This window comes from Lissotriton helveticus, chromosome 3_1 (assembly GCF_964261635.1).
Source record: "Lissotriton helveticus chromosome 3_1, aLisHel1.1, whole genome shotgun sequence".
In the NCBI taxonomy this organism is placed as follows: Eukaryota; Metazoa; Chordata; class Amphibia; order Caudata; family Salamandridae; genus Lissotriton; species Lissotriton helveticus.
The window spans coordinates 123,954,299-123,981,591 of NC_136061.1; the positions used below are offsets into that span (position 1 = coordinate 123,954,299).

The window sequence follows — 27,293 nt, forward strand, 5'->3', positions numbered from 1 at the left end:
ATATATACACACACACACACTGGATTGTGCCAATTATTAGTTTTGCACTTGAACGCGTAACTAATGCTTTAAACCTGTTTGTGGTGCATTCTGGGCAATTGAAGAGCCTGGAAATACGACCAGCGTGAGCCCATAAGTAACAGTTGCAGATACTTGAATACATCAGTGGTTCTCTATGATTAAGACTAATTGTTGAAACGCGCCAGAGAATGAACAGATTGTAGCTGCCCTGTGACGAATAAGAGTTCTCCCACTTCTTGACAGGCTGTGTACATCTCCTGCAAGTTTGGCGCCAGCCGTTTTGCTGCTTTTTTAAATAATTCAATAGGGATACCATTAGGACCTAGGGCCTTCCCAGATTCTATACCACCTATGGATGCTGCCATTTCCTCTGGTGTGAGCTCTGCCTTAAGTATTTGGGCATCCTCTGCTGTGAGTGCAGCGGTGCGGACATCTAAGAAAGCCATCAGCCTCATCGATAGTCGCCCTGGTCACAGGGGTATAGATCCTCTGATAGTGGTGCACGAATGCATACACTATATGCTTTGAGTCCGTAATCATCTCTCCTGAATCGATTTGGAGTCTGGCCAGCCATCTATCGGCACGTTCTCGTCTATCTAGCCAGGTAAGGAGCTTGCCCGCTTTGTCCCCCACCTCATAGACTCTATGGCGGGTGGATGCCAACTTAGCCCTGGCACCCTACCACATATGCTCTTTTTATTCCTGTCTTTTCGTATTCAAGCGTGCTGTGTTAAGTTCAGAAGGGTCTTGGGAATGTATGGCTTCCAGGTTGCTTACTTCCTGTTCTAAGGTCTCCATTATCTTAGTATTCTCTTTGTTATGGCCTGCAAGGAGGGAAATTGCCTGTCCCCTAATGACTGGCTGTTAGGCCTCCCACAGGGTGAGGGGGGATGAGACTGAATGCTCATTTTGCTCGAAATAATGTTTGGTGGTAGCTGTAAGGCCCTTCCAGATCTTAGGGTTCTTGAGGTAGCCTGGGTGTGGAAGGGGAGCGTCACTCACCTCGAATGGGCGGCCCCCGAACGGGGATACCAGTAACACTAACCCTCCTGCGTCCCTGACGACCAGGACTCCTCCTTTCTTTTTCTCCCTGCAGGAACCAGACCGACTGACAGGACAGAACACTAACCCGGATGCGGCTTCCCACGGACCCCGAGACCCCGGAAGTGCCGACCCGGAAGTGACCTGCCGTGAACCCGGAAGTCCCGCCCCCAACAACGGTCCGAGAAGCAGAAAAGCCGGCGACGAAGTGAGGAGAGCGTTCCAGGTAGCCGACTCGTGGCAGGAGACAGCGCGTAGTGGACCAGCGAAGGAGAGTGGACGGAGTGAGAGGAGCGACGACGAGGAAGTGGAGGACGTCTGGACCGAGGAGTGGTGGAGTCCTCTGGAGGTGGCTGGAGAGCGGCCGTGGCTCGCTGGAGAGTTACGGCGGGGCGCGTGAGTACCTTGTTACCGTCTCCGTGTCCCCCCCTTGTAGATATATGTAAATACCTGTATAGAAGTAGAACCCACGGATAGATCACCCTTGCACTGTATATATATATATCTAATAGTGTCACTACACTTCTATCTTGTAACATAACCCTAAACCCCACCCCTCACTCACTTGGGCACACGTCTTCTCCCCGTTCCCACATCTCTTCCCGCCCCCCCGTCTGAACCCTCCCTTCCGTCCCCAAGTTCATTCTTGTCCCCACACGACCCGGTGTTGGTGCTAGTACTCCCTAAGTCCGTGCTAAAAAGGACTAAACCCCTTTGCCTCTCTGTTTCCCTCCGAGGTTACACCGAAGCTTCCCCGGAAAGACCTGAAGACGTCGGGAAGATCCATTTGCCGGCTGAAGCAAGGAAAACAGATTCTACAGCTTCCGGTCTTCAACCCTTTCCATATCCCGAATGTTAACCCTACAATAAAGACAGCTACCATAGCCAAGTATATATGGCCTCCACGCCTGTTATTCCGGTCCGCACCAACCCCAGTCCGCACCAACCCCAGTCCACACTTGGTGTCAGAGGTGGGATCCGGAAGCATGGAGGCCGCTGTGAAACAACTCGCAGAAAGCCAGGAGCTCCTCGGGAAGATGATGGAGCGCTTCCTCAAAACGGCCGAGGATGATCGGGGTCAACTCCACGATGTCCTAAAGGACCAGGGCTCCGTACAAGACCGAGCCCTTGGGAAACTAGCCGACGTCATGGGTCAGCAGAGACCAACGACTTCTTTGCCCTCGGTGGTCCTACAGAAATATGTCCCGGGAGAAGACCCGGACTTCTTCTTTACGAACTTCGAGCGCTTGGCTCAAGCGGCAGCATGGCCGGCTGATCGCTGGGGTCACTACTTGGGGCCTCCTGCTGACCGTAGAACTACAGGCGGCCTACCAACAGGCCAACATACAGGGGCAGACACCGTATCAGGACATCAAGACCTGTATCCTAGAGAGGCTTGGGGTCGACGACGAGACCTACAGAGTGCGACTGCGACAAGCCCGTGAAGGACCCCAAGAAACACCCCGAGCGTTGTCCTTTCGCATCCAAGACCTGACCAACCGCTGGCTGAAGCCTGCCACGGCCACCAAAGAAGAGATCCTGTCCAAGATCTACTTGGAACAGTTCCTAGCCTCACTCCACCCCGCCACCCAGAAATGGGTGCGTCAGCACGCCCGTCTAACCCTGGAAACTGCCGTGGAAATTGCAAGTGCCTTCAGCCGAGCCCAAGACTTAACGGACGGAAAAAAGACGAACACCCTACCAGGATGCCCCATGGAAGTCAACCTCAACCTCGAGCCCAGAGGCCGGCGGTACCCCGAAAACCAGAGCCTGTACCCTTATTTCCGTTCCCGGTGTCACCCAGACCCGGTCTCCCTGGTCCCCAGTGCTACCACTGCGGAGGATATGGACATATCGCCCGGTTCTGTCCCCAGAAGGAAGAACCTATGGAGGTCGGACTGGCTAGGAACTATGTATGTCTTACTACGGATGCCAGCCCTCCTCCTTTCCGGTGTCCGGTGAGGATTGACGGTCACCCTATGATGGCCCTCGCCGACTCCGGCTGCAGACAAAGTGTACTAAGGCCACAGGAAATGCCCAGACCAGTGGGGCCTGTGACCGGTGTAGTAGACATTCAGTGCGTACACGGCGATACAAAGAGGTATCCCACCACCTGTGTCCAAGTACAGCACACCTCGGGTGAAAGAAGCCCCCTTACTGTAGGCCTGGTGCCAAACCTACCGGAACAGGTGATCCTGGGTAGCGATTATAATGGCCTGCCCCGTCTGCTACAGGACGCTACGGACTCCTTGGAAAGGTGGTGGTCCGAGGCACCCTTTTCCCAGAACTCTCCTCCCGTAGCCCCAACAACTAGAATCCTGAAGACGAGGGGGCAAAAGAAGAAGGAAAAAAGGACACACACTACAGCCTATCCTGTCCAGGTGGACAACCATCCGTGGGAATCCGATCGGGAGTTTCGTGCTGCCCAACAAGAGGACCCGGTACTACAGGACGCCTGGGGGCGTGCCCTTGAAAACGAAGATCCCTTACACGTATGTCCCTATTTCTTCAAAAGGAATGGGCTGTTGTATAGGAAAGGTGGACCCCAACAAGACTCTCAACTACTTGTTCCTGGTCCCTTTCGCGATAAGGTACTGTTCCTGGCTCATAGCCATTTGTTAGGGGGTCATTTTGGAGACGACAAAACAGGACAGACCATTCTGGACAAGTTCTACTGGCCAGGGGTGTATAAACAAGTGAGCCAATACTGCAAAGAGTGTCCTGTATGTCAGAAGAACAGTCGGTACCGGCCCCCAAAAGTACCCCTACAGCCACTCCCTCTCATCGATGTCCCTTTCAGTAGGGTTGGTATGGACCTGATAAGCCCCATGTTACCCTCTAGGACAGGGTGTAGGTACGCGCTCGTCCTTGTGGATTATGCTACCCGGTTTCCTGAGGCCGTCCCATTACGACACCCAACCACTCAGAACATAGCGAGGGCCCTGGTAACCATCTTCACTCGGGTGGGTTTTCCCCGGGAGATATTGACGGACCAAGGCACACCCTTTGTCTCATCCCTTATGCGTCAGGTGTGTTCCCAGTTAGGCATTAAACAATTAAGGACCTCTGCCTACCACCCCCAGACCGACAGGCTGGTGGAGCGATATAACGCCACCCTAAAATCCACCCTCAAGAAGCTGTTGGGAGTAGAGAGCCGTCGATGGGAGGAAATGTTGCCTTTAGCACTGTTCGCTATACGGTGCAAGGTGCAGAGCAGCACCGGGTATTCTCCCTATCTCCCTACAAACTCCTATACGGGAGAGCCCCCAGGACACTCTTAGACATGGCCCGCGAGGCCTGGGAGGCCGAGCCTGATCGTACCCGACCTCTCCCTGAATATGTCGCCAATCTTAAGACCCACCTGGGTCAAATCCGGGAGATAGTGAGACAAAACATGCTGACCGCCCAGGCCACACAAAAACGCCAGTACGACCGAGGAGCCAAGGCCAGAACCTTCGTTCCCGGTGACCTAGTACTGCTACTTATACCCTCTTCCGATCACAAATTGTTAGGCCAGTGGCAAGGGCCATATCCGATAACAAGACAAGTGACTCCTGTCACCTACGAAATCGAATTGGACCACCCTCGCAACCAGAGACAAATATACCATGTAAACCTCCTGAAGAGGTGGGAGGGCCCCCAGCCGGTGCTATCCAGTGTAACATGCCCAAGAAACCCGTGCTTCGAGGGTTGTGTGGACCCGGAACTACCCACAAACAAGCGACAAGATCTACGGTCTACCCTATCACCGTTGCAGTCGGTATTCTCCTCCCTGCCTGGACACACCACGGTCATCGAGCATGCAATACACACAGAACCCGGAAAGATCGTGAGACAACGCCCCTATCGGATCCCAGAAGCACGCTGAAAAGTCATTCAGGAGGAGACCAAACAAATGTTGCAAATGGGCATCATAGAGCCATCTATCAGTTGCTGGAATTCGCCCATCGTTCTTGTCCCCAAACCTGATGGCTCCACGAGATTTTGTATCGACTTTCGCGAAGTCAATAAAGTCTCGAGTTTTGACACTTATCCGTTGCCAAGAGTAGACGCGATGATAGAACGCATAGGCCGAGCCAGCTACATTAGCACGCTCGATCTCTGCAAAGGATACTGGCAGATCCCCCTGAGGAACGAAGATAAGAAAAAACAGCGTTCTCCACACCAGACGGCCTGTTTCAATTTAGAGTCATGCCCTTTGGGCTTCATGGGGCCTCGGCGACATTCCAGCGGGCCATGAACATAGTCTTACAACCCCATGCCCAATACGCGGGAGCTTACCTGGATGACATAGTCATTTACAGCAATGATTGGCAAACGCACCTGTCCCACCTGAAGCGAGTAATTACCTCCCTGGGGGAATATGGGTTCACTATCAATCCTGCTAAGACCGTGCTAGCTGCGCAGTCCGTGGAATACCTGGGGTACCTACTTGGGGAAGGTGTCATCCGACCTCAGGACAACAAAAGAAAGGCCATTCAGTCCATTCCCTTCCCCCAAACCAAAAAGGACCTCCGTGCCTTCCTTGGACTACTAGGATACTATCGGAGGTTCATCCCCAACTTCTCACATACTGCTGTCGCCTTGACAGACCTCCTAAAGAAAAACACCCGAACCGAGGCCATGTTGCAAAACCCCTCACCACAGATGTGGAAGGCCTTTCAAGACCTCAAGCAATCCCTAGTGTCAGAGCCAGTCCTGATCAGCCCCCATTACACCCAACCCTTTATCCTGCAAACAGATGCCTCTGAGCAGGGACTGGGAGCTGTCCTTTCCCAAAAAGACCAGGCAGGGGTTGAGAGGCCTATCCTATACCTCAGCAGAAAACTCTTCCCTCGGGAAATGAGTTACGCGGTAGTCAAAAAAGAAGCACTGGCCATAAAATGGGCCATAGAGAGCCTCAGTTATTACCTAGAGGGGCGTGAGTTTCTTCTGTACACAGACCACGCCCCCCCTGGAGTGGATGGCCCGGAATCGGGGTCATAATGACCGGGTGCTTAGGTGGTTCCTCTCCCTGCAACCATATCGATTCAAAACCTTACACCGGAAGGGGGTTGAACAGGGCAACGCTGATTATCTGTCTCGTTATCCCCCACCTGCCTCCCCCACAAGAAAGACAGCTAGGGAAAGGGGATGTGGAAGGATAGCGTCACTCACCTCGAATGGGCGGCCCCCGAACGGGGATACCAGTAACACTAACCCTCCTGCGTCCCTGACGACCAGGACTCCTCCTTTCTTTTTCTCCCTGCAGGAACCAGACCGACTGACAGGACAGAACACTAACCCGGATGCGGCTTCCCACGGACCCCGAGACCCCGGAAGTGCCGACCCGGAAGTGACCTGCCGTGAACCCGGAAGTCCCGCTCCCAACAACGGTCCGAGAAGCAGAAAAGCCGGCGACGAAGTGAGGAGAGCGTTCCAGGTAGCCGACTCGTGGCAGGAGACAGCGCGTAGTGGACAGCGAAGGAGAGTGGACGGAGTGAGAGGAGCGACGATGAGGAAGTGGAGGACGTCTGGACCGAGGAGTGGTGGAGTCCTCTGGAGGTGGCTGGAGAGCGGCCGTGACTCGCTGGAGAGTTACGGCGGGGTGTGTGAGTACCTTGTTACCGTCTCCGTGTCCCCCCCTTGTAGATATATGTAAATACCTGTATAGAAGTAGAACCCACGGATAGATCACCCTTGCACTGTATATATATATATATCTAATAGTGTCACTACACTTCTATCTTGTAACATAACCCTAAACCCCACCCCTCACTCACTTGGGCACACGTCTTCTCCCCGTTCCCACATCTCTTCCCGCCCCCCCGTCTGAACCCTCCCTTCCGTCCCCGTCCTCACGTTCATTCTTGTCCCCACACGACCCGGTGTTGGTGCTAGTACTCCCTAAGTCCGTGCTAAAAAGGACTAAACCCCTTTGCCTCTCTGTTTCCCTCCGAGGTTACACCGAAGCTTCCCCGGAAAGACCTGAAGACGTCGGGAAGATCCATTTGCCGGCTGAAGCAAGGAAAACAGATTCTACAGCTTCCGGTCTTCAACCCTTTCCATATCCCGAATGTTAACCCTACAATAAAGACAGCTACCATAGCCAAGTATATACGGCCTCCACGCCTGTTATTCCGGTCCGCACCAACCCCCAGTTCACACTGGGTAAATGGGGAATATGCGGCGGTGGGCCAGGGCTTTTAGGGTGTATTTGGTAGAGACTGAGGAGTGGTCCGAGATGCCCCTTGGTAATTGGCGGATTTCACTGAACTTCCAAACTGTGTCTGTATATAATAATTTCTAGAGATGCTGTTGTGTGCGCCTGAGTGGAAGGTATACTGCCATGCCTGCGGGAAATGGAAGAGCCAGACATCTACTAATCCCAGCGCCTCTAATAAGTTAGCTAGACGGGATGTTGTTTGGTGTTGTTGTCTAGGGAACATGCGACCTACTAGGTCATTTAAGGTAGTGTTAAAGTCACCTCCTTCTATTAATTCACCCTCTGGAAGCTTATGAAGAAATACGCCCGGTGTCGGAAAGGCAATCAAGTGCAACATTGTGGGGATGTATACAGTAGCGATGTTGAATTATAGCCCTTCCCACTGGCCTGTGACAGCTGCAAATCGTCCCTGGTCATCTGTCCACGTTTGTTGGATAATTAATGGAAACTGTTTTTTTTAATCAGGATCCCGACCCCCTCGCGAGCCTGATGTGAATCTTGAGTGTGCAACTAGTTTGAAGCCCCACCTATCTAGGGCTTTACATGTTGTTCCCATCAGGTGGCTCTCCTGAAGCAGGGCCACCGCTGGTGCCTGACGTTTGAGGTAATGCAGCACAAGCCCCCTCTTCTATTTATCCCTAAGACCATACACATTCCATGAAAAGAGTTGTAAGTGGGGGGTACACGGAGGGAGTAGATGTGACCTGATCACCTAAGATGGGTATCTGTGCCATTGAAGTCTTGTTGTGGAGTGAGATTGGTCCGATATTGAAGCTGGATTGCTAGGTAATATCTATCAAGTCGTGTCTTGGTCAACGTTAAACAATTACAACTACAAATACAATAACTTTGTATCCCTCCCACCCTTCCCAACCCCCTCTCTGCATGACAGATTTAAAACCACCCTCAACAGTCCACAGCGCCTGGTACCCCAATACCTCTACAGGGGGGGGGAGGGGGGAGGGGGCGGGGGGCAGCATTTTTAGTATCCTCCCATGTTCATCCATATGTCAATAAAGTACATATCTGGCGATAATTGACAAGTCTCGATCAATACCTATAGAAGGACAAATGATCATAGCCGATACCATGGCACATGATTGTGGATCAACTCTTTCAGTAATTCTAGGGCGATGCCAGTACATCATAATTGCTTGTGGATGTTGTTCGTCACTTTGAGTTCTCCAGGCCCTCTGCTGCAGTCATAGATGCTTCCTCTGCCGTTCCCAGATTTCTAGCTGTTAATTGGTGCTTGTCTTGCTTTTTCCCAGACTTTCCGTGGTTTATAACTTAACGCCAGCCTTCAAGCCACTCCTTGGCCTCCGCCGGCGTCGTTAAAAAACATGCTTCTCCTCTGCTTCGACTGTCAGTTTTGCGGTGAAGAGCATTGAATACTTAAGCTCACAGTTTCTAAGTTCCTTCTTAATTTCTAGGAAACTGCATCATTTTGTGACTGTCGCCGTGTAGTCCGGGAAGAAGGTTACCGTACTGTGTTTAAAGCGCAAAGGAGAAGACGCCCGGGCCATCTGTAGGATTAAGTCCTAGTCCCGGAAATTGAAAAAGCGTGCCAAGATAGGCCTCGGAGGGGCCCCCCGCCTGGGTCTACCGCCCGGTACCCAGTGGGCTCTCTCCGCTGAGAAGTATTTTGATACACCCCTTGGTTGCAAGTGGTTCTGGGTGAGGTCCTCCTCAAATGAGTTGGTCACCGGTCCTTCTGCTTTTTCGGGAACCCCGATGAACCTAACATTGTTGCGTCTTGAGAGACCTTCATATTCGTCCAACTTCTAGGCCATCGCCTTGCTTTCAGTTTGTAGTTGCTTCACTTGCCGTTTCAGAGTTTTTGAATTGTCGCGGAGGGAAGCTGTGGTAGTTTCCACTTCAGTCACTCGTGTTGATATTTTTATGGTCTGCTTGGACCAGTGTAATTTCTACAAAAACGGACCCGATGTGTGATTCTCGGGGCGTGTGCACCCTATTCAGGGTGGCCATACATAATACCTTGTAGCATGACCTCTATTGTCTCCGGCACTGTGTGGTCTTCGGCTTGCGTGGTTGCTGAGTTGGCCCATGTAAACTTGTTCAGTTTAGTGTGTGTTGCCAGGGGCTTTCCCTCCGCCATTTTGGGCCCAACGCTATCTAGCATAGTTTGAAGCTGATGCTAGGTAGTACTCACCGCTGCCTGCCTGTGTTTTGAGCCACCCCACACGGCTATTCGGTTTTCCCACTACTAGTTGGTGATGCCAAGGCCCTGCGTGACGGCCGATGATGGGTGAAAACCTTTCACTAGGTGACCAGTCTCCCCCTCTGCAACTTTGCTACTCACAACTGTGGGGAGGAAGGGGGGGTCGATTTCGATATGTCAAATACCCTGCGTTGCACTGTGTTTCCTTCTGTACCAAGTATGGGTTGCCTTTTTCGTTTGACTACTCCTCTTCCTGCTAGTCACTGTGGCTGGGCCCCACTCCCCTCAACAATACGTCCTGGCTACATTTAGTGGATGCCCATAATTCTGTTGCCGGAGGCGGTAACAATTCCGGTCCACTGGGGACCTGAAGTTGGGCACCTGGTGTCTTGCCGAGTATGGTGTATCAGGCGGGGGTGGCGCCCTCCTGCAGTACGAGCACCCTCAGTAGAGTATGGCTATAATTGCGAAGAGCAAATCCTGCTCTTACTATCCGTCTCTTATCTTGCCAATCCTTCTCTTTTTGGGTAGTTCTGTGGTATTGAGCACCTGTTATTCCTCAAGCACTGGAGGTCAGTTGGGCTCTTCAGGAGAGGGGTGGGGGGGCCTGGAGGCAAGGTCCCCCAAACCAAAGGGCCCGTGCACCAAGATATCAATATCTTGGTGCACGGGGCCAGCACCACAAGGCCTCCCACTCTGGGTCTACGAACACTCAAGGCCCCGGCGTTCTTAGTCCTCCCGGACACACACTCGCAGGCCGCTCGGCACCTCCCACCATTGGGTGTGGGAGCGCCGGGCCGCCTCTTGTTTCTGATGGGCTTCCCTCCGCCCCGGCCGGCGCACATTTCACTCAATCTGGCCTTCGGGAGCAGTCCGGGCACAGTTGGGTGTTCCGACCTCTCGTTCTCCGAGGCCCCAGCTCCACTGTGTTGTTAGGGCAGCGCCCCCACTGCCGGCCCAGGCTGATAGTCTGCTTGCCTCTCACCCTTTTCTTGCTGGGCTTTCTTCTACCTTTGCCGCTTCCTTGCACAGGCAATTCAATATGATGTGAAGTCCCGAGGTGACGCAGCACTCCGATCTCGCCGCTACTCGAGCACCCCGTCTCAGTCCGACATAGACACCGCAACAGTCTTCACCACATCAGCTTCGGCTCACTGTCAGTTCATTCCAATTTTCGCTGGCTCCGATCACTTCTCCACCCCGATTTGCACCTCGCCTGCGGATTTACTCACAGATTTTCTCGAGGAGGACCTGGGATGAGACAGAGCTACTCTAGGCGGCGGCCATCTTCCCCGGCAGCTGGCCACGCCCCCTGATTCCTCACCTTTTTAATAGATTCTGCAAGCAGTCTCTCCCTCAGAGCAGGGTGCCTGCCTGTCTATAGCCAAAAAAATCCTGTAAAACAGCACGAGCAAAAAGGCCATCCCTCCTCACTTATGAATCCAAGCAATAATGCTTTGCAAAAGTTTGGGGGGTGGCCCAAGTTGCAGCTTTGCTCAGCTCTAGTAGAATGAACTCTAATACCTTTAAAAGGCTCCTCCTTAGCCATGGGGCAACTGTGTAAGGGTTCAAAATAACAAGTTACTTACCTTCGGTAACGCTTTTTCTGGTAGATACAGTATCTGCCTGTAGATTCCTCACCTTGTGAATATCCCCCTTGCGTCAGCAACATTCAGAAATTCTTTTGTAGCTTCGCGCCGACGTGGACGACGTCCTAGAGGCACGGCATCGCACGCGACTCCTGCCGACGTCACCGACACTACAATAAGCCCACGCCGGCGTGATGATATCAGTTCCGCCCTTTTTTCCGTGCCTTCGAGGCACACGGACGGACCAATGACAGTAGACATATACACAGTATTCGAAGTACAAATATCGAGGTAACACACACAGTGTGAAGCAAATGCAATAAAACATTTGAAATAAACAACTCCTTGACAATAAAATAAATACATTACAGTAATTCTGGTAAAGAAGAGTGGACGTGGGGAGTGGGAGGCGGGTGGGTCAGTGAGGAATCCACAGGCAGAAACTGTATCTACCAGAAAAAGCGTTACCGAAGGTAAGTAACTTGATCTTCTGATAGATACATCTGCCAGTGGATTCCTCACCTTGTGAATAGAGTCCCACAGCAGTCCCCACTCCCAAGGAGGGTGTCCACTCCTCTACACCAGAAAATCCTGGAGGCCAGAACGCGCAAAGTGGCCGTCCCTCCTCACCTCAGTGTCCAAGCAATAATGCTTTGCGAAAGTGTGGAGGGAGGCCCAAGTCGCCGCTCTACAAATTTCATCAACCGGCACACCTCTTGAAAGTGCAGAAGTCGAAGACTTAGCTCTTGTAGAGTGAGCTCTTATACCCTCTGGAGGATCCTTACCGGCCAAAGAGTAGCAGATCTTTATACAGAGGATGATCCATCTTGAAAAAGTCCTTTTATGTACAGCTCTTCCTTTCTTGCAGCCAGCAAACCCAACGAAGAGCTGGTCATCCAATCGATAGTCTTTAGTTCTATCAATATAAAAACTCACCGCCCTCTTGGGATCCAGACGGTGTAGCCTCTCCTCCTCCTTGGAAGGGTGAAGGGGAGGATAAAAGGTAGGAAGGGTAATAGATTGACCTAGGTGCAAGGGAGACACCACCTTAGGGAGAAAAGCAGCCCTGGTCCTAAGAACCATTCTATCAGCATGAATGGTCAAGAACGGGGGCTTGGAACTAAGAGCTTGAAGCTCACTTACCCTCCTTGCCAAGGTGATCGCAACCAGGAAGACTGTCTTAAAAGACAAAAGTATCATGGGACACTTGTGCAAGGGTTCGAAGGGAGAACCCATCAAGTAGGTTAATACAAGTTTAAATACCACTGAGGAACAATAAAAGGAGTAGGAGGGAACTTATTTGTGAGGCCCTTCAGAAATCTCAAAACCACAGGAGATTTGAAAAGAGACGGCTGGTCCGGCAAACAGAAATGCCGACAAAGCCGAAAGATAGCCCTTCACCGTAGCAAAAGTAAATCCTTGCTGCGCCAAAGAAAGAGCAAACTGTAGTATATCAGATGAATGGGCTTTCAAAGGGTCAACAGACTTCTCCCCACACCAAGAGACAAATTTTGCCCATCTGTAAGAATAAATGGACTTAGTGGAGTCACGCCTAGCTGATAATATGACATCCACCAATCTCCAGGCATGAAGGTGTAATGTCTGGAAGTGGGGGTGTAGAACCTGCCCCTCCATCTGAGAGAGGAGATCTGCCCTGAAAGGGAGACGGAGCGTCGGGCGAGAGGAGAGGTGGAGAAGATCCGTGTACTACACCCTTCTTGGCCAATCCGGGGCGACCAATATAACTTGGGCCCGGTCTTGGCGAATCTTCCTCAGAACCCGAGGAATCAAGGGTATGGGAGGAAACGCGTAAAGGAGTTGTGAGCCCCAACTCAACTGAAACGCGTCCCCCAAGGCTCCCTGCCTCGGAAACTGGAGGCTGCAGAATGAGGGGCAGTGAGCATTCTCGCGAGTGGCGAACAGGTCCACCTGAGGAGTTCCCCATGTCCGGAAGACGTGACGAACCACCTCTGGGTGAAGCCTCCACTCGTGGTCGGCAGAGAACTGCCGACTGAGACTGTCTGCGCGAACGTTCAGAACTCCGGCCAGATGATTTGCCATCAGACAAATCTGGTGGTCCTGAACCCAGGACCAGAGACGCAGAGCCTCTCTGCAGAGACACTGCGACCCCACTCCTCCCTGCTTGTTGACATACCACATCGCAGTCGTGTTGTCCGTCAGGACCTGAACCAACTGACCGCGAAGGGAAGGGAGGAAGGCCTTGAGTGCCAAATGAATCGCCCTCAATTCCAGAAGGTTGATGTGAAGCAACCTTTCCTCTGGAGACCAAAGACCCTTGATCTCCAGATCCCCCAGATGAGCACCCCACCCTAGAGTGGAGGCATCCGTGATCACTGTGGCAACCGATGGAGGAAGATGAAAAGGCTTTCCTTGTGACAGATTGCCTTCCACTCTCCACCAAGACAGATCCGCTGCAGTTTCTCCGGAGATCCTCACTGACTCCCTGAGATCTCCGTTGTGTTGATACCACTGCCTGCGGAGGCACCACTGGAGTGCCCTCATGTGCCAGTGTGCATGGTTGACCATCAGAATGCAAGAAGCCATCAGACCGAGCAGGCGAAGGACCTTCAGGACTGGAACGACCGCTCCATTGTAGAATAAAGGAATCATTACCTGTATGTCGCGAATCCTTTGAGGTCTAGGGAATGCACGACATACAGTAGTGTCCAGTACAGCACCCATGAACAGGATGCGCTGGGAGGGCACCAGGTGAGATTTGGGTACATTTATCGAAAAACAACCGGTACAACAACTGAGTTGTCTCCTGCAGATGCTGGAGCACTTTCTCTGACGACTCTGCCTTGATCAGCCAGTCGTCCAAATAGAGGAATACTGGAATCCCCGACCTTCTGAGATGTGCTGCCACCACCGCCATCACCTTGGTGAAGACTCGAGGCGCAGTAGTAATTCCAAAAGGAAGGACCGCAAACTGAAAGTGTTGCGATCCCACCGTAAAACGGAGATACTGCCTGTGTGACTTCAGGATTGGGATGTGGAAATACGCATCCTGCAAGTCGAGCGACACCATCCAGTCTTCTTCCAGCAGCGCTTTGAGAACCTGTGCAAGGATGAGCATCTTGAATTTCTCTTGTTTCAGATAGTGATTCAAGATCCTGAGGTCCAGGATCGGACGAAGCCTGCCATCCTTTTTGGGTATCAGAAAATACCGGGAGTAGCATCCCTGACCCCTTTCCTGCTCCGGGACCACCACTATCGTACTCTTTCTTAACAGTGTTAGCACATCCTCCTGTAGAAGTAACAGATGTTCCTCTCTGCAAAAAACTTGGCAAGGAGGGTAGTTGGGAGGGAATTCCCGAAAGGGAAGGGCATACCCATTTTCTACAAGATTGAGAACCCAAAGATCTGATGTAACCGATTCCCAATCCCGTTGAAAGTAGGTACGCCGACCCCCACCAGACCCACATGATCCTGAATGGCGGATCTAGGGCTGCTTTTCTGTGGCTGGGGGGTTGGAGGAGGTAGAGGAGGAAGAGGCTTGACGACCTCGAGGCCGAGCCCTTTGTTTTCCCCTGTAAGACCTGTACAAGGGATTCTGCTGCTGCTGCTGCTGCTGCTGCTGACCTTGCTGATAGTTGCGAAAGGAAGAGCGTCCAAAACCTCTGAACCTCTTAGCTGTAGAACCTCTGATTTGAAGCCCTAAAGATTTGGTAGTAGCCCTACTGTCCTTAAATCTTTCTAAGGCTGTATCAGCCTTTTTGCCAAAGAGACCAGATCCATCTAACGGCAGATCCAGCAAAGCAGCCTGAACATCTGCTGAAAAATCTGAAGATTTCAGCCAAGCCGATCTCCTTGTGGCAACCGCAGTGCCCATGATACGTGCCACCGAGTCTGCAGTGTCAAGTCCACTTTGTATCACTTGACGTGCCGCTGCCTGTGCGTCTGATAACACCTCCTCAAAATCCTTCCTGCTGTCATCAGGAATCTTAGGAGCCAAAGAACGCATTGTATCCATAAGGGCATGTACATACCTCCCCATAAGGCAAGTGGCATTAGATGACTTCAACGCCATACTCGCAGAGGAGAAGGTCTTTTTAGCCACCTGATCTTGTTTTTTGGCATCTTTATCACCTGGCACCTGAGGAAACGCACTCACAGTCTTTTTGGAACAGGCTGCTTGTATGACCAGACTCTCAGGAGAAGGATGAGACGTCAGAAAAGCAGGGTCTTCAGGCGCAACCCTGTACCTTCTCACCACACTCTTGGAAACCGCCGGTGCTGATAGTGGCTTTTTCCATACCTCCATAATAGGCTCCGTTAAGGCCTCATTAAACGGAAGCAAAGGTTCCACCACAGAGCTGGGCGAATGTAAAACTTCCGTTAGAAGATTGGACTTTAACTCCACTGTAGGTAAAGTCAATTGCAAGAAGTTCGCTGCCTTCCTCATCACCACACGATAAGGCTGGACGTCCTTTGAAGGCGCATCAGAACCGGATGGCAACTCCCACTCTGGAGAAAAATCCAGGCCACTAGCATCAGCTATATCCTCAAAACAGTCATCCTCCAGTTCACCTTCCTCCACAACAGGATGTGACTCCATATATCTGCGCTCCTCCATAAGGCGCTGTGCCTCCCTCCTGGACCTCTCCTTAACACGCCTCGCCGCCGGATCCATCAACCACTCAGACGGAGCCGGAACCGACGTCGGTATCGAATTAGATGGTCCAGTGGGTTGCCCACAAGGTCGATCTGGAGCGGGCGACGCCGGTACCGGCGTCGACGGCCTCGGCGGAGCCTGGTATTGCCATGGCGGCGGCGGAGCCGGCATGAACGGTATGAATGGAGCCAGAGCATAGGAGTGAGGGACTCCTAAATTGAAGGCCAGAGGACCCATGGGACCCAAAGGTGCGCCAGAGGGGTACCATGCCCTTGAAAAGACACCATACATAGCGTTTAAAAACGCAGATGGGTCCTGGCCTGGGGCTGGGAAAGGTGGCTGAAGACCCTCCGGCTGGTCTTGTGGAGGGATTGGATTCGGCTCTTCGACAGGCGCAGAATCCTCATCCACATGAACTTCTTCCTCATCTCGGGCCGGGGACGGCGCCGGAGATGGATTCGAAGCCCGAGTCGGCGACTGTGCTTGCGACTCCGAAGGCGAAGCCTCACCTTCCTGATCCGAGACATCCATCGTGACCACCTTGGAACGAACCTTCTTCGGTGACCTCGACCTTGAGACCGACTCCTTACAGGAATGACGCCGGGACTCATGTCTCTTCTTCTTATGTCTCCTCCTCGACTTCAAGGCATGGTCTGAAGCGGACTTCGAAGACGACTCCTCTCGAGATCTGGATCTTGACTTCAATCTCGACCTCGACCTTCTCGAACGAGATCTCAAAGATTTACTTCCCTGGTCACGCGTCAGCTTCGCCACCAGAAGTTTGGTCTCTCTTTCCCGCAGGGCCTTCGGGTTCATCTTCCGACAAGATGAACATCCATCCACATCATGGTCAGAGCTTAAACACCATATGCAGTCCTCGTGCGAGTCCGTGATGGACATCATTTTACCGCACTCCCTGCAGGGCTTAAAACCGGTCTTCTTTTTCGATATCGTGTTGAAACAAAGAAGCAGAAAAGCGAAGTTAAAGGCAACAAAGTCACTAAACAGCTACTGAGATTCCCCGACACCGTTAGCGTCGACAACGCGGAAAAAAGGGAACTGATGTCATCACGCCGGCGTGGGCCTATTGTAGTGTCGGTGACGTCAGCAGGAGTCGAGTGCGATGCCGTGCCTCTATGACGTCGTCCACGTCCACGTTGGCGCGAAGCTACAAAAGAATTTCCGAATGTTGCTGACTCAAGGGGGATATTCACAAGGTGAGGAATCCACTGGCAGATGTATCTATCAGAAGGAGAATACATAATGTATGTACGCACTATTTTAAGATCCCACCTAGGCACAATAAACAGAGTTGGTGGAAACGTATTAGTAAGCTACTTAATCAGACCCACCCAGAATTTCGCAATTTGCACACAAAAAAAGGAAAAATGCAAAATTGTTACATTTGTAAAATTATAGCTATTTTTACAAAAGTGCCCGCAAAACAGGTTTAAAAAAACTATGGAATTTACCATCTCTTTACTGGCTCTACGCTACAGCTGAGCCTGTAAAGGGAGAGGGAGCAGCAGGTAGCAAAGGTGTTAAATTCCTCTATCACCTGCCTTTGAAAAGCACAGATCCCCCTCCGGTGCAATTAGCCTGCAGCACAGCTCACGCATTTGTGTGCCCCTGTGGACCTTGCAGGCCACTGAAAGACTCTCCTGCCCCCCAGTGCACTCTTCTTCCTCCACACGCTCGTCTCCTATTAACCCCTAGCCCCCCCATGTCTCCTCATTTTCTTTTTTTTCAATATATGTGCTCCACCTTCTCTGCTGCCCCTATCTATCTCCTGCTGCCCTGCACTGTCATATTTTAATCCACTCTTTTTGGCATCTGACATCCTCCAGTTTGAGGCGCTGTGCTGCTGGAGACTCTGTTACAGATTGTGACACAGCACAGTCCACAGCAGTGACAGCACAGACCTTGCAGTATTTTTGTGGTAGGAACATTTTTTGCCCAAAGCAAAAATACTGTGATTTTTTAGGTTTTGGTCCACAAAATTAGCTTTTTTTTGCCTGCAAGGTTTGGCACCCAGAGCCACAAAATCCTGAGGGGTCTGGTTAATGAACCTTAAAACTATAGGGGACTTAAAAAGGGAAGGTTGAACAGGCAAACAAAGATAAATACGCCTTAACTGTTGGAACTGCGCAACCTTGCTGCGCCAGGGAAAGCGCAAAACTCAAAATTTCCAACAAATGGGCATTAAAAGGGCAAACTGACTTCTCTCTACACCATTTCACAAATTTCACCCCTCTACCAGTATGGGATGTCTTGGAGTGTCTTCTAGCTGTTAAAACAACATCCACCAAATCTGATGGGAGAGATAAAGAACTGGGTTGCCCCAATCAATCTCCAGGCATGAAGGTGCAGGCTTCGGAGGTAGGGGTGTAGAACCTGCCCCTGCGAGATGAGGACTGAGCGGAGTGCACAATGAGAGGTAAAGAAGGTCAGAGCCCCACACCCTACACAGCCAATCCAGGGCTTTTAATATAACTTGGGCCCGGTCTTGGCGAATCTTCCTCAGAACCCGAGGAATCAAGTGTATGTCTGGAAACGCGTAAAGCAACTGGTGGCCCCAGTCCACTTGAAAAGCATCCCCAAATGCTCCCTGTATCAGATACTGGATGCTGCAGAACAACGGGGAGTACGTTCTTGTGAGTGGCAAACAGGTCTAACTGAGGAAACCCTAACCTCTCAAAAATGTGCTGAACCACTACTGGATGAATATGCCACTTGTGATTGGCTGAATAATGCTGGCTGAGACTGTCCGCACATTCAGAACTCTGGCCAAGCGATTTGCGTTGATGCAAATCTGAAAGTACTGAGCCCAGGACCATAGCTGCAGTTGTTCTCTGCAGAAAAGATACAACCCTACGCCACCCTGTATAGTACATTGCGGTAGTACTGTCTGTTAAGACTTACACTGACTGACCGTGAAGGGAAGGGAGGAAAGACTTGAGCGCCAAATGCATCTTCCGCAATTCCAGAATATTAATATGCAACAATATTTCCGTTTGGAGACCTAGATGTGCTTTTTGCATTGTTTGTTTAGCGGTAGGTCTCATAATGGCAACAGATCCTGAATAGGAGGAGTGGCATCTTAGCATTTTCATAAGTAAGGCTAAAGCGCCATGGAGAATGACAGGAGTCCTGTCCTTGGCGAGGGCCAGAAAAACAAGCATGAAAAGAATCCTTAAATTCTATCTATTCGATGGCGTAAACTTTGACGGTGATCCAGGATTTCTCAATGTCCATGGTGGAAATCTTCACATCTAACTTCCTGAATCCGATCTGTATAACACAAACGTTGTCGTTGGCGATGTCCTCACCGTTGATGGTATCTTTTTGATATTTTTTGACAGAACCCACAATATTTGACTGACTGTGTATGAGAGAGACATATTACACAAACAAGTGAGAATCTGTTGTACCCTTTTTCCTCCCACAAGAAGGGCACTTCGCACAGACATTTTGAGAAATAAAAAATCAGCTTAAAACCGTTAGAAAATGGTTGGGTTTTCTAAAGGACTTCAAAGATGTGTGAAATCCAAAAATAAGCAGTTTTGAGGGGCAAAAAAGTCCAAAAGTGGGAGAAAATCCTCCTAAAGTGGTCTATAATTCAGTCAGCATGGGTCGGAAATATCGACTGAAGCAAACTGCCAGGAGAATGCATACTGGGAGTGCAAGGCCGCTGAGCCCTGAAAAGAGAAATGTCTTTTTTGAACTAGTGCACTTCCGCTTAGCAGGCATGATTTTCTTCATTTTTTTAAAATTGAAATACAGGGTTGCATATATTTCTAACCCAGAAAGCTAATCTATTTTAGCTAGGTGCTGCAATGTAATCTTTTTACCCTCACCTACATTGACTATTCTAGTGAGAAAAACTCACCAAAATCCTTCTTCTCCAATGTAATGAAAATTACATATAAATTACTTACTACTAGGCTATGGAATAAAGGTGTGCCAAGGTCCCCACACATTGGTAGGACCATTCTAGGTCTATGACTGTGAGTAAGGATAATGGTTCAGAAACCGGATGAAGGTGGTCACCATTTTGGTGGTGAAATAGGCCGTTTGGAAACTAAATCTACGGTGTTGCTGTGCCATGTTATATTCAATACCAGCCCTCTGATGTTTTAATATGTCAGGGTGGAAAAAGCCTGAATTTTAGCATAAGAAGTTAGTTTCCTCAACCATGGTCCTTTGATTTGCTACAGGAGCCCCTTGCCTTTAGTTGAGCATGTCCACCCAATTGTCTCTGAAAGCCATATGGAAAGAGGAGGATTGAGTATGGTGAAAATATCCTGGCAAAAGGGCCGCAGCGTACAACACGATGACTACTCCTTTTAATCCTGAAGTGTCTTCTTCGTTGGAAGCTTGATTTCCGCACTAAGGAGCAAAGACAATGGGTTGTGTCTCCCTTTGCCCATTGGAAAGCGTCATCAACATGCTTTTCAAAAACCTGTTGCTTGGTAAAAAGACATATCCAGAACTTTGATTGTACTTCTGGGTAGAAATAATTGTTTTTTTTACCCAACTGAACCATTGCAACACCATCTCATTAGCCATAATTCGGAAATCATTTTGTTTACTCCATATAGTCTCTGGCTCTTTCAAAGTTATTTTAATCTATGTCATGTGAATCTATGAAATATTCAATGCTTGAGAAACAGCCTTTTCTTTCCACAAGAGCACAATGTCTCACTCTGGCTTTTTGGGCGATTCTGCCAACTCCAGAAAAACGTTTTCTCTGTCTTCAACGAGACAAAACTCAAGAAGAAATGCCCAACTACAGGAGCATTCCAGAGAAGTTGATAGAATGAGTAATCTGAAATAGTTGAAAGGACTGATACCTCAGCAGATCTCGGAGGGCTACGCCCTTCACATGCAACCGAAAACTAGTATATAGTTTCCTATATGGGGGGGAGTGGAGCTCAGTGCATTCTCACCTCATTATTTGAATTTTGGATCTTTTCAAATGAGGTGATTGACTTACTTTTCTAATCTAATTTCTTCATACTGCTATGAAAATGTTACTGTGGGAAATCCCAGCACGCCATCTGGAAATTATTCAAGCATGTGAATTTATTAAAGATCCAACGCTGGAGAAGTGATAATGATAAACATCCAGCTGCTCCACGCCCTGACTAAGCGCTGTACGTGGGGGTAGGTGTAGACGGTAATGACCGCACGCCACTGAGGTACCTTAACCGTTTGTGCAGGTCCCACAGGAGCAGACTGCGGGGCACCTTAGGAAATCTCCTAGGGTCGCATCACTAGAGTAGGACCACTCGGCCTGCCCATTTACTGACCTACAGGATGAGGTTGTAATTTCTATTTTCTTAAATATTTCTCCACTGTGTAGTACTGAACACTTAGGTCCTGAAGAATTGCCATGACGGCAAGAAACATGTTGACCTGACCTGAGGGTTGTAGATATTTTGCTGTGAGCCTTCCTAGTATATATCTCCCCTCTCACCCTTTTATCCAAGGGAGCCAACCACGCCAATAAAGTTTATTGTGGACTGTCTCACTTTTTTTAACCCACCTTCACTTCACGACTACACTTTCCCTTGCCCTCTCACACGCATGCACCATATGGCCAGAATAAAAGATCTCCGATAAAGAGCCCCTTCACGGGTGCCCGTCAGACATTGCAGCGCCAGTCTGATGAGGAGCAGAACCCATATGATGAAGCATGACACCTAGCTTGCTGGGTGTGTGAGGGTTTTAGTTCCAAAAAGGAATTCTCCACCCTTCCCTGTCCTCTACGCTACACACATACACTGTCCTCTACAGTCTCATTGGGGAACTTTGTACCCTTTTTGTGTCAATAATAAACATATCTGGGAATACAAATGGTTAATTTACTAAAAATGAGTGCCACAAAATTAGTGTATTTTCAGATATACTTCAAAAGTAATGCATTTTCAAATACAAGAGCCATTGACACTTGTCTGGCATGCACTTTACTGACGAATATTTTTTTTACTACTAGGCTACGAACAAATTTTGACATATATTTAGAATTTTTTTATGAAATGAATATAAGCAGAAATGTAATTGTGCCATCTGGGCTACACCACTTCAGAAAATAATTAAAACTTACTGTATCAAACACTAGCATTCTACAAAGCAGGTGGACAGCTTCATGTGTAGCTTGACTGGATAGTGTGTATAAGACAGGAAGTGATGGCTAGAAGAAAAACGTAACAGGATAAAAATTAATATCTGTCTTATTGAGTTCTGTTACACAATACATATTTTCATGTTTAAAACCACTGGGGGTGGAAATGCCTATTATTACATATAGAACACTTTAGAAAGTTACAAAACTACATTAAGGTATAAAAAGCTTTTCTCCTTTTAAGATGACACTGCACAAAAATACATTATTTGCTTGTCAAAGTAATATCCAGAGTTAAGCAAGATTTTCTTCTGTGTGAGCATGATCTACCACTTGTTGTCATAGAGAACATGTATTAGACAACAGGAGTATAACCCATAAACCACGTTGAGATTTGGGTAGGTACGTGAAGGAAACAACAATATCTCAACTGGTATCATTAGGCAGGACAGTTAGACACGTATGTACAATACATTACATGAAAGAAAAGGAGACTCTCAGTGGGTTTTTAACTGTGCACATGGCATCATATATTTGGCCACAAATTAGGAAGAAGTACAGTTGTGACAGAAGGGGTGGCGATGCAAGTGACAATGTGTTATCAGTGAAAAACGGCGCAAGGTGCAGACGTGAACAAGTATGTACAGTGAATAATGTGGTTCAAATCAATGATTTACAAGGTATTTTGAAAAATTGATAACAGTTTCTGTTGAACCACGAGAGGAGTGCGCCATCAGTTGTGCTGATAGGTCAACGACGTTTTGACCCAATTACTTAGGATCATCTTCAGGACCGGGTGGAAATTTTAAACTGTGCTGGAAGGACTGTAGTGGTGATCTGCCGGTAGTAAAAGGTGCCGGTCTTGTGAGGTTCAAAGGAACCTGGGTGTAGAAACAATGTAAGCCGTGTCCATGCGGACATCGGCGATACAGGAGGCTTCTTGTTGTCCCACAGTCAAGGTTGTGGGCGCTGTGTCTCGAGTCAGCCACACACCGCACACGACAGTGGTGGTACACGGCTGACTCGAAACGCTGACTCGAAACGCCGCCCCACGCTGGATACACTCCAACTCTCAAGATACTGATCCCACAACATCCTTCCCCATGTACCACATGCAAATGAGGTGAGGGTACGTCGCCGACATCAAGCGCCCACAAGACGAACACGCTTTGAAGCCCGAAGACATCCGTGCACTGTTCCCACAATACACAAAAGAACGAAGGAAAAAGGCCCAGAGTATGATTGGATCCGCGTTGCACATGGAAAAGGAAAAAACTGACGTAGGCGTGCCGGGGTGGGACACATGTGACCTTGCTGACGTCACATACGCAGGCGATGCCTGGGCGGGACCACGTGATGCTGTTCCCCCCGGCGCGTGGGGATGCTGGGCAAAAAAGTTTACGGATCCAGTCTCACGCCTGGGGATAATTCTACGTTAAAGAATCTGCGGCTAGTAGTCTCTATCAGATGATACCAGTTGAGATATTGTTGTTTCCTTCACATTGTCATAGAGAACAAGCATTTGCAATGCAATAGGTCTTGCATTTGCGAGAGTTAGAGCTATTGGCATTGACAGTGGAATTATGTGTGTTGAATTAAAATTGTTAGTTGTGAAATTGGGTGTGGTAGAATTGTGAGGTGACTAGTGTACTTGTGTAGTGGAATTATGTGAGATGGGGAATAGATGGGTGGGAGCTGTAAAAAATAGACTGAAAGGAAGACAGAGAGGAATAGGTAGTTTGTGCATTACTAGCTATCCCTATGGACAGGGATGACAGCTACAAAGAATAAATAGAAAAAAGGAAGACAGAGAGGGATAGGAGGTTTCTGCACAAAGTGGTGATTGAACTCTAGATAGAGGAGCAGAAACAGTGAGCGAGAAAGAAATGGAGAGCAGGCCACAGGCGCATAAAGAGCCTGCGTATGCAGAAGAGACTCTAAAAAGCGGAGAAGACCGTGGGTTTCAGGGACAGAAATGTTGAAAAGGCAATGGGAAAGAAATCTTACATGAAGACCTGAAGTTAACTAATATGACAGTGGTGGGAAAAGAGCGAGAAAGAGGTGTGCGAGAGAGTGTTAGAGCGAGAGAGAGGGGGCCGGACGAGAGGCTGGGAGAGGAGAGTATGCTGAGTGGCCTGCCTACATTGTGTGTGAATATACACCAACCACATCGATTTGAGTAGATCAATAGGATAGTGTTGGGTTTGCAGTGCAGATATCTGGCTGCATAAGTACACAATATTTACAGCTCCGTGTTTGGTTGCATTTAGTATGTGATAAACACTGTTCTGATTGACTGAGGACATGATTTACAGCTGTTGGCTGAGCGTTTTCTAGCCAATAGGCACAACATAGCTAAACAGAAGCTAAGGCAAAAGAAACAAGAACCAGCCAAATAATACTTTAAAAAAATGTAAACAATTCGCTATAGTGCTGCAAAAAGTGGCACCTTGAAACCTTACGTTGGACTGGAGACTGGGATGCTAAACAGATTAGATAAATGGGACCTCCTTCGATAGAGCGGAGGGAAATTATGTCACTGCATTCCAATCTAGGAGAAAAACTGCAGTGGAAAATTAAAGAAGAATGCAGGTTTCTTAATTTCCTGAGCCTTTGTCGTGGGAGCGGTGTATGATTCAGAGGGGAATTACTACAAACTGCAGGCAACTTCCTGCAAAACGTTTCAGAACAAACAAGCATTTGCAATGCAATAGGGCTCGCATTAGTAAAGTTTGAGGGATTATTATTGTAAATGACGTTTTTTTTTAATTTTAACTTGTGGAAAATTCTAACTTTGGCATTTACAATGCTAATAGTGTTAATTAGTGGAAATGTGACACCTTCTGTTTGGACTTGAGCACACATTGCTTCCTATTAAAGATGGCAGTAAATGCACTGTTTTTTATTTAGCTATCTTTGAACAGTATACCGAAGGCTGCAAAAACTTGCACTTATGGTTGAGCGCTACGTTCGCGCATTTCCTGCCTTTTCATATTTTTGAAGTGGTTTCTGTTCACTGAAATCATATCCTGTTTGCGAGTATACAGGGCAGCTTCCTTTCCCTAGTTTTTCGAATACCTTAATTTATGTTGAAGTACAGTACTTGAACGTATTGTGATATTGTTTTGTACTTTTTATCTTTAGGTTGACCACTGTGCATGTCGTTAACCTTTGATAGATAACAGGTCATTGTAATACAGCATGTACATTGTATGACTTTGATGTACACTTGTGTGCATTGTCGTCCGGTGGTGTGTATGCCTGGTGAAAGTGTGCACTGATGGCTGTTGATGTGTTTTATTGTGCCTGTTGAAAGCATACAGTGATGGCTGGTGGTGTGTGTGTGCCTGGCCGGCTGGTGGTGTGTGTGTCCGGTGGAAGTGGGAAATGATGTCTGGTAGTGTGTGTGTCTGGTGAAACTGTGCCTTGACAGCTGGAGTTGTGTGCCTGTTGAAAGTGTGATTTGATGGCTGTTGGTATGTGCGATATTTGAAGTTGTGCACTGTCCTTTTTGTGTTGTATGTCTGGTGGCAGCGTGCTTTGACGGCTGGTAGTGTTTGTGGGTGTTAAAAGTGTTCACTGATGATGTCTGTGGCTGGTGAGAGTGTGCACTGATGTCCTGTGGTGTGTCTGCGTGGTGAAAGCGTTCACTGTTGGCTGGTGGTGTGTGTGTGTCTGTTGAAACTGTGCACTGACGGCTGTTGTTGTGTATGACTGGTGAATGTATGTATTTGGTGGATGGCTGAATGTAATTGTGGTTTGGCTGTATGTATGTAGTAGTGTAGGGATGGATGGATGGATGGAGTTTATGGGATGGATGGATAGTATGGATGGCTGGATGTAGTGTTACATGTTTGGAATGTAATGTATGGATGGAGTAGCTAAAGGATGTATGCTTTGGGATGTATTGTTGGATGTAGTGGGATGGATGGATGGATGGATGGATGGATGGTGTGGGGTTATGAATGAATGTAGTGTGGTGATGGATATATGGATGGATTAGGGGATGGCTGGCAGAATGGACTGGATGTTTTGTATGGATGGAATGGAGGGAGGCTATGGATGGATGGAGTGGTGGATGTAAGTAGGGATTTCGTGGGATGGATTGTGATGGATGGAGTGTGATGGTTGGATGCAGTGGGGGGATGTATGGATGGAGTGGTGGGATGGATGGATGGAGTGGGATGGATGGATGTATGTTGTGGGGGTATGAATGAATGTAGTGGTGTGTTGGATATATGGATGGATTAGGGGATGGCTGGCGTTGCGTGTGTGAGTGGCGTTGCGTGGGTGAGTGGGGTTGCAAATTTGCATGTGTGTGTGATTGTTAAAGAGTACACGGATATGCTGGGGTGCAGCTGGAGGGAGTACACATACATGCTTGTGTTTAAGAGTGGCACTGCCTGGCTGAGTGGCGCTGCGTGGGTGAGTAGAGCTGTGTGGGTGAGATTGGCGTTGCGTGGCTGAGTGGCGTTGCGTGGGTGTGATTTGCGCTGCGTAGGTGAGAATTGTGCTGCGTGGGTGAGAGTTGCGCTGTATGAGTTGGGCTGTATGAGTGAGTGGCGTTTTGTGAATGAGTGGGGTTGCGTGGCTTAGTGGGGTTGCGTGGGTGAGAGTGAAGTTGCATGGGTGAGTAGCGCTTCATGGGTGAGTGTGGCGCTGCGTGGGTGAGTAGAGCTGCGTGGGTGAGATTGGCGTTGCATGGCTGAGTGGCGTTTGTTCATATTAGCCGTTTTTGAACAAGAAATACTTTATTTAGGTGCTTGAAGCAAATGGAGGACAAAGAACTAACTGTGACTCTCGAGGTGCATTTCATTAGTGCGCACTGTGGTTACAGCAGAGCCGGGAAGCGAGGCAGGGCCTGCGGCCCTGAATAAGTGACGGGAGTCCAGTAGCATGTGGTTACAGCAGAGCCGGGAAGCGAGGCAATAAAAGGGTGCACGGATTAAGCGAGGCAGGGCCTGCGGCCCTGAATAAGTGACGGGCGTCAGATTGAGGTTGCGTGGCTGAGTGGCGTTGCGTGGGTGATTGGACTTACGTGGGTGTAATTTGCGCTGCGTAGGTGAGAATTGTGCTGCGTGGGTGAGAGTTGCGCTGTATGAGTTGCATTGCGTGAATGAGTGGCGTTTTGTGAATGAGTGGCGTTGCGTGGCTGAGTGGCGTTGCGTGGGTGAGTGGGGTTGCAAATTTGCATGTGTGTGTGTGTGATTGTTAAAGAGTACACGGATATGCTGGGGTCCAGCTGGAGGGAGTACACAGACATGCTTGTGGTTAAGAGTGGCACTGCGTGGCTGAGTGGCGCTGCGTGGGTGAGTAGAGCTGCGAGGGTGCACGGATTAAGCGAGGCAGGGCCTTCGGCCCTGAATAAGTGACAGTCGTCCAGTAGCATGTGGTTACAGCAGAGCCGGGAAGCGAGCCAGGGCCTGCGGCCCTGAATAAGCGACGGCGGGGCAGCGGAAGCCTTTGATCGTAGCTTCAATTGTGGATGTGGC

The 27,293-nt window shown here is 49.3% G+C and overlaps 1 protein-coding gene across 1 annotated transcript in view; it reads right to left on the reverse strand.

Annotated features, from left to right (window-relative positions):
- NLK (nemo like kinase) overlaps nucleotides 1–27,293 on the reverse strand; it is a 996,575-nt gene that overhangs the window by 208,311 nt on the left and 760,971 nt on the right. The window contains exon 8 of the mRNA XM_078679349.1: nucleotides 21,784–21,870. Coding sequence (XP_078535475.1) covers nucleotides 21,784–21,870 — 87 coding nt within the window. The remainder of the gene's footprint in view (nucleotides 1–21,783; nucleotides 21,871–27,293) is intronic.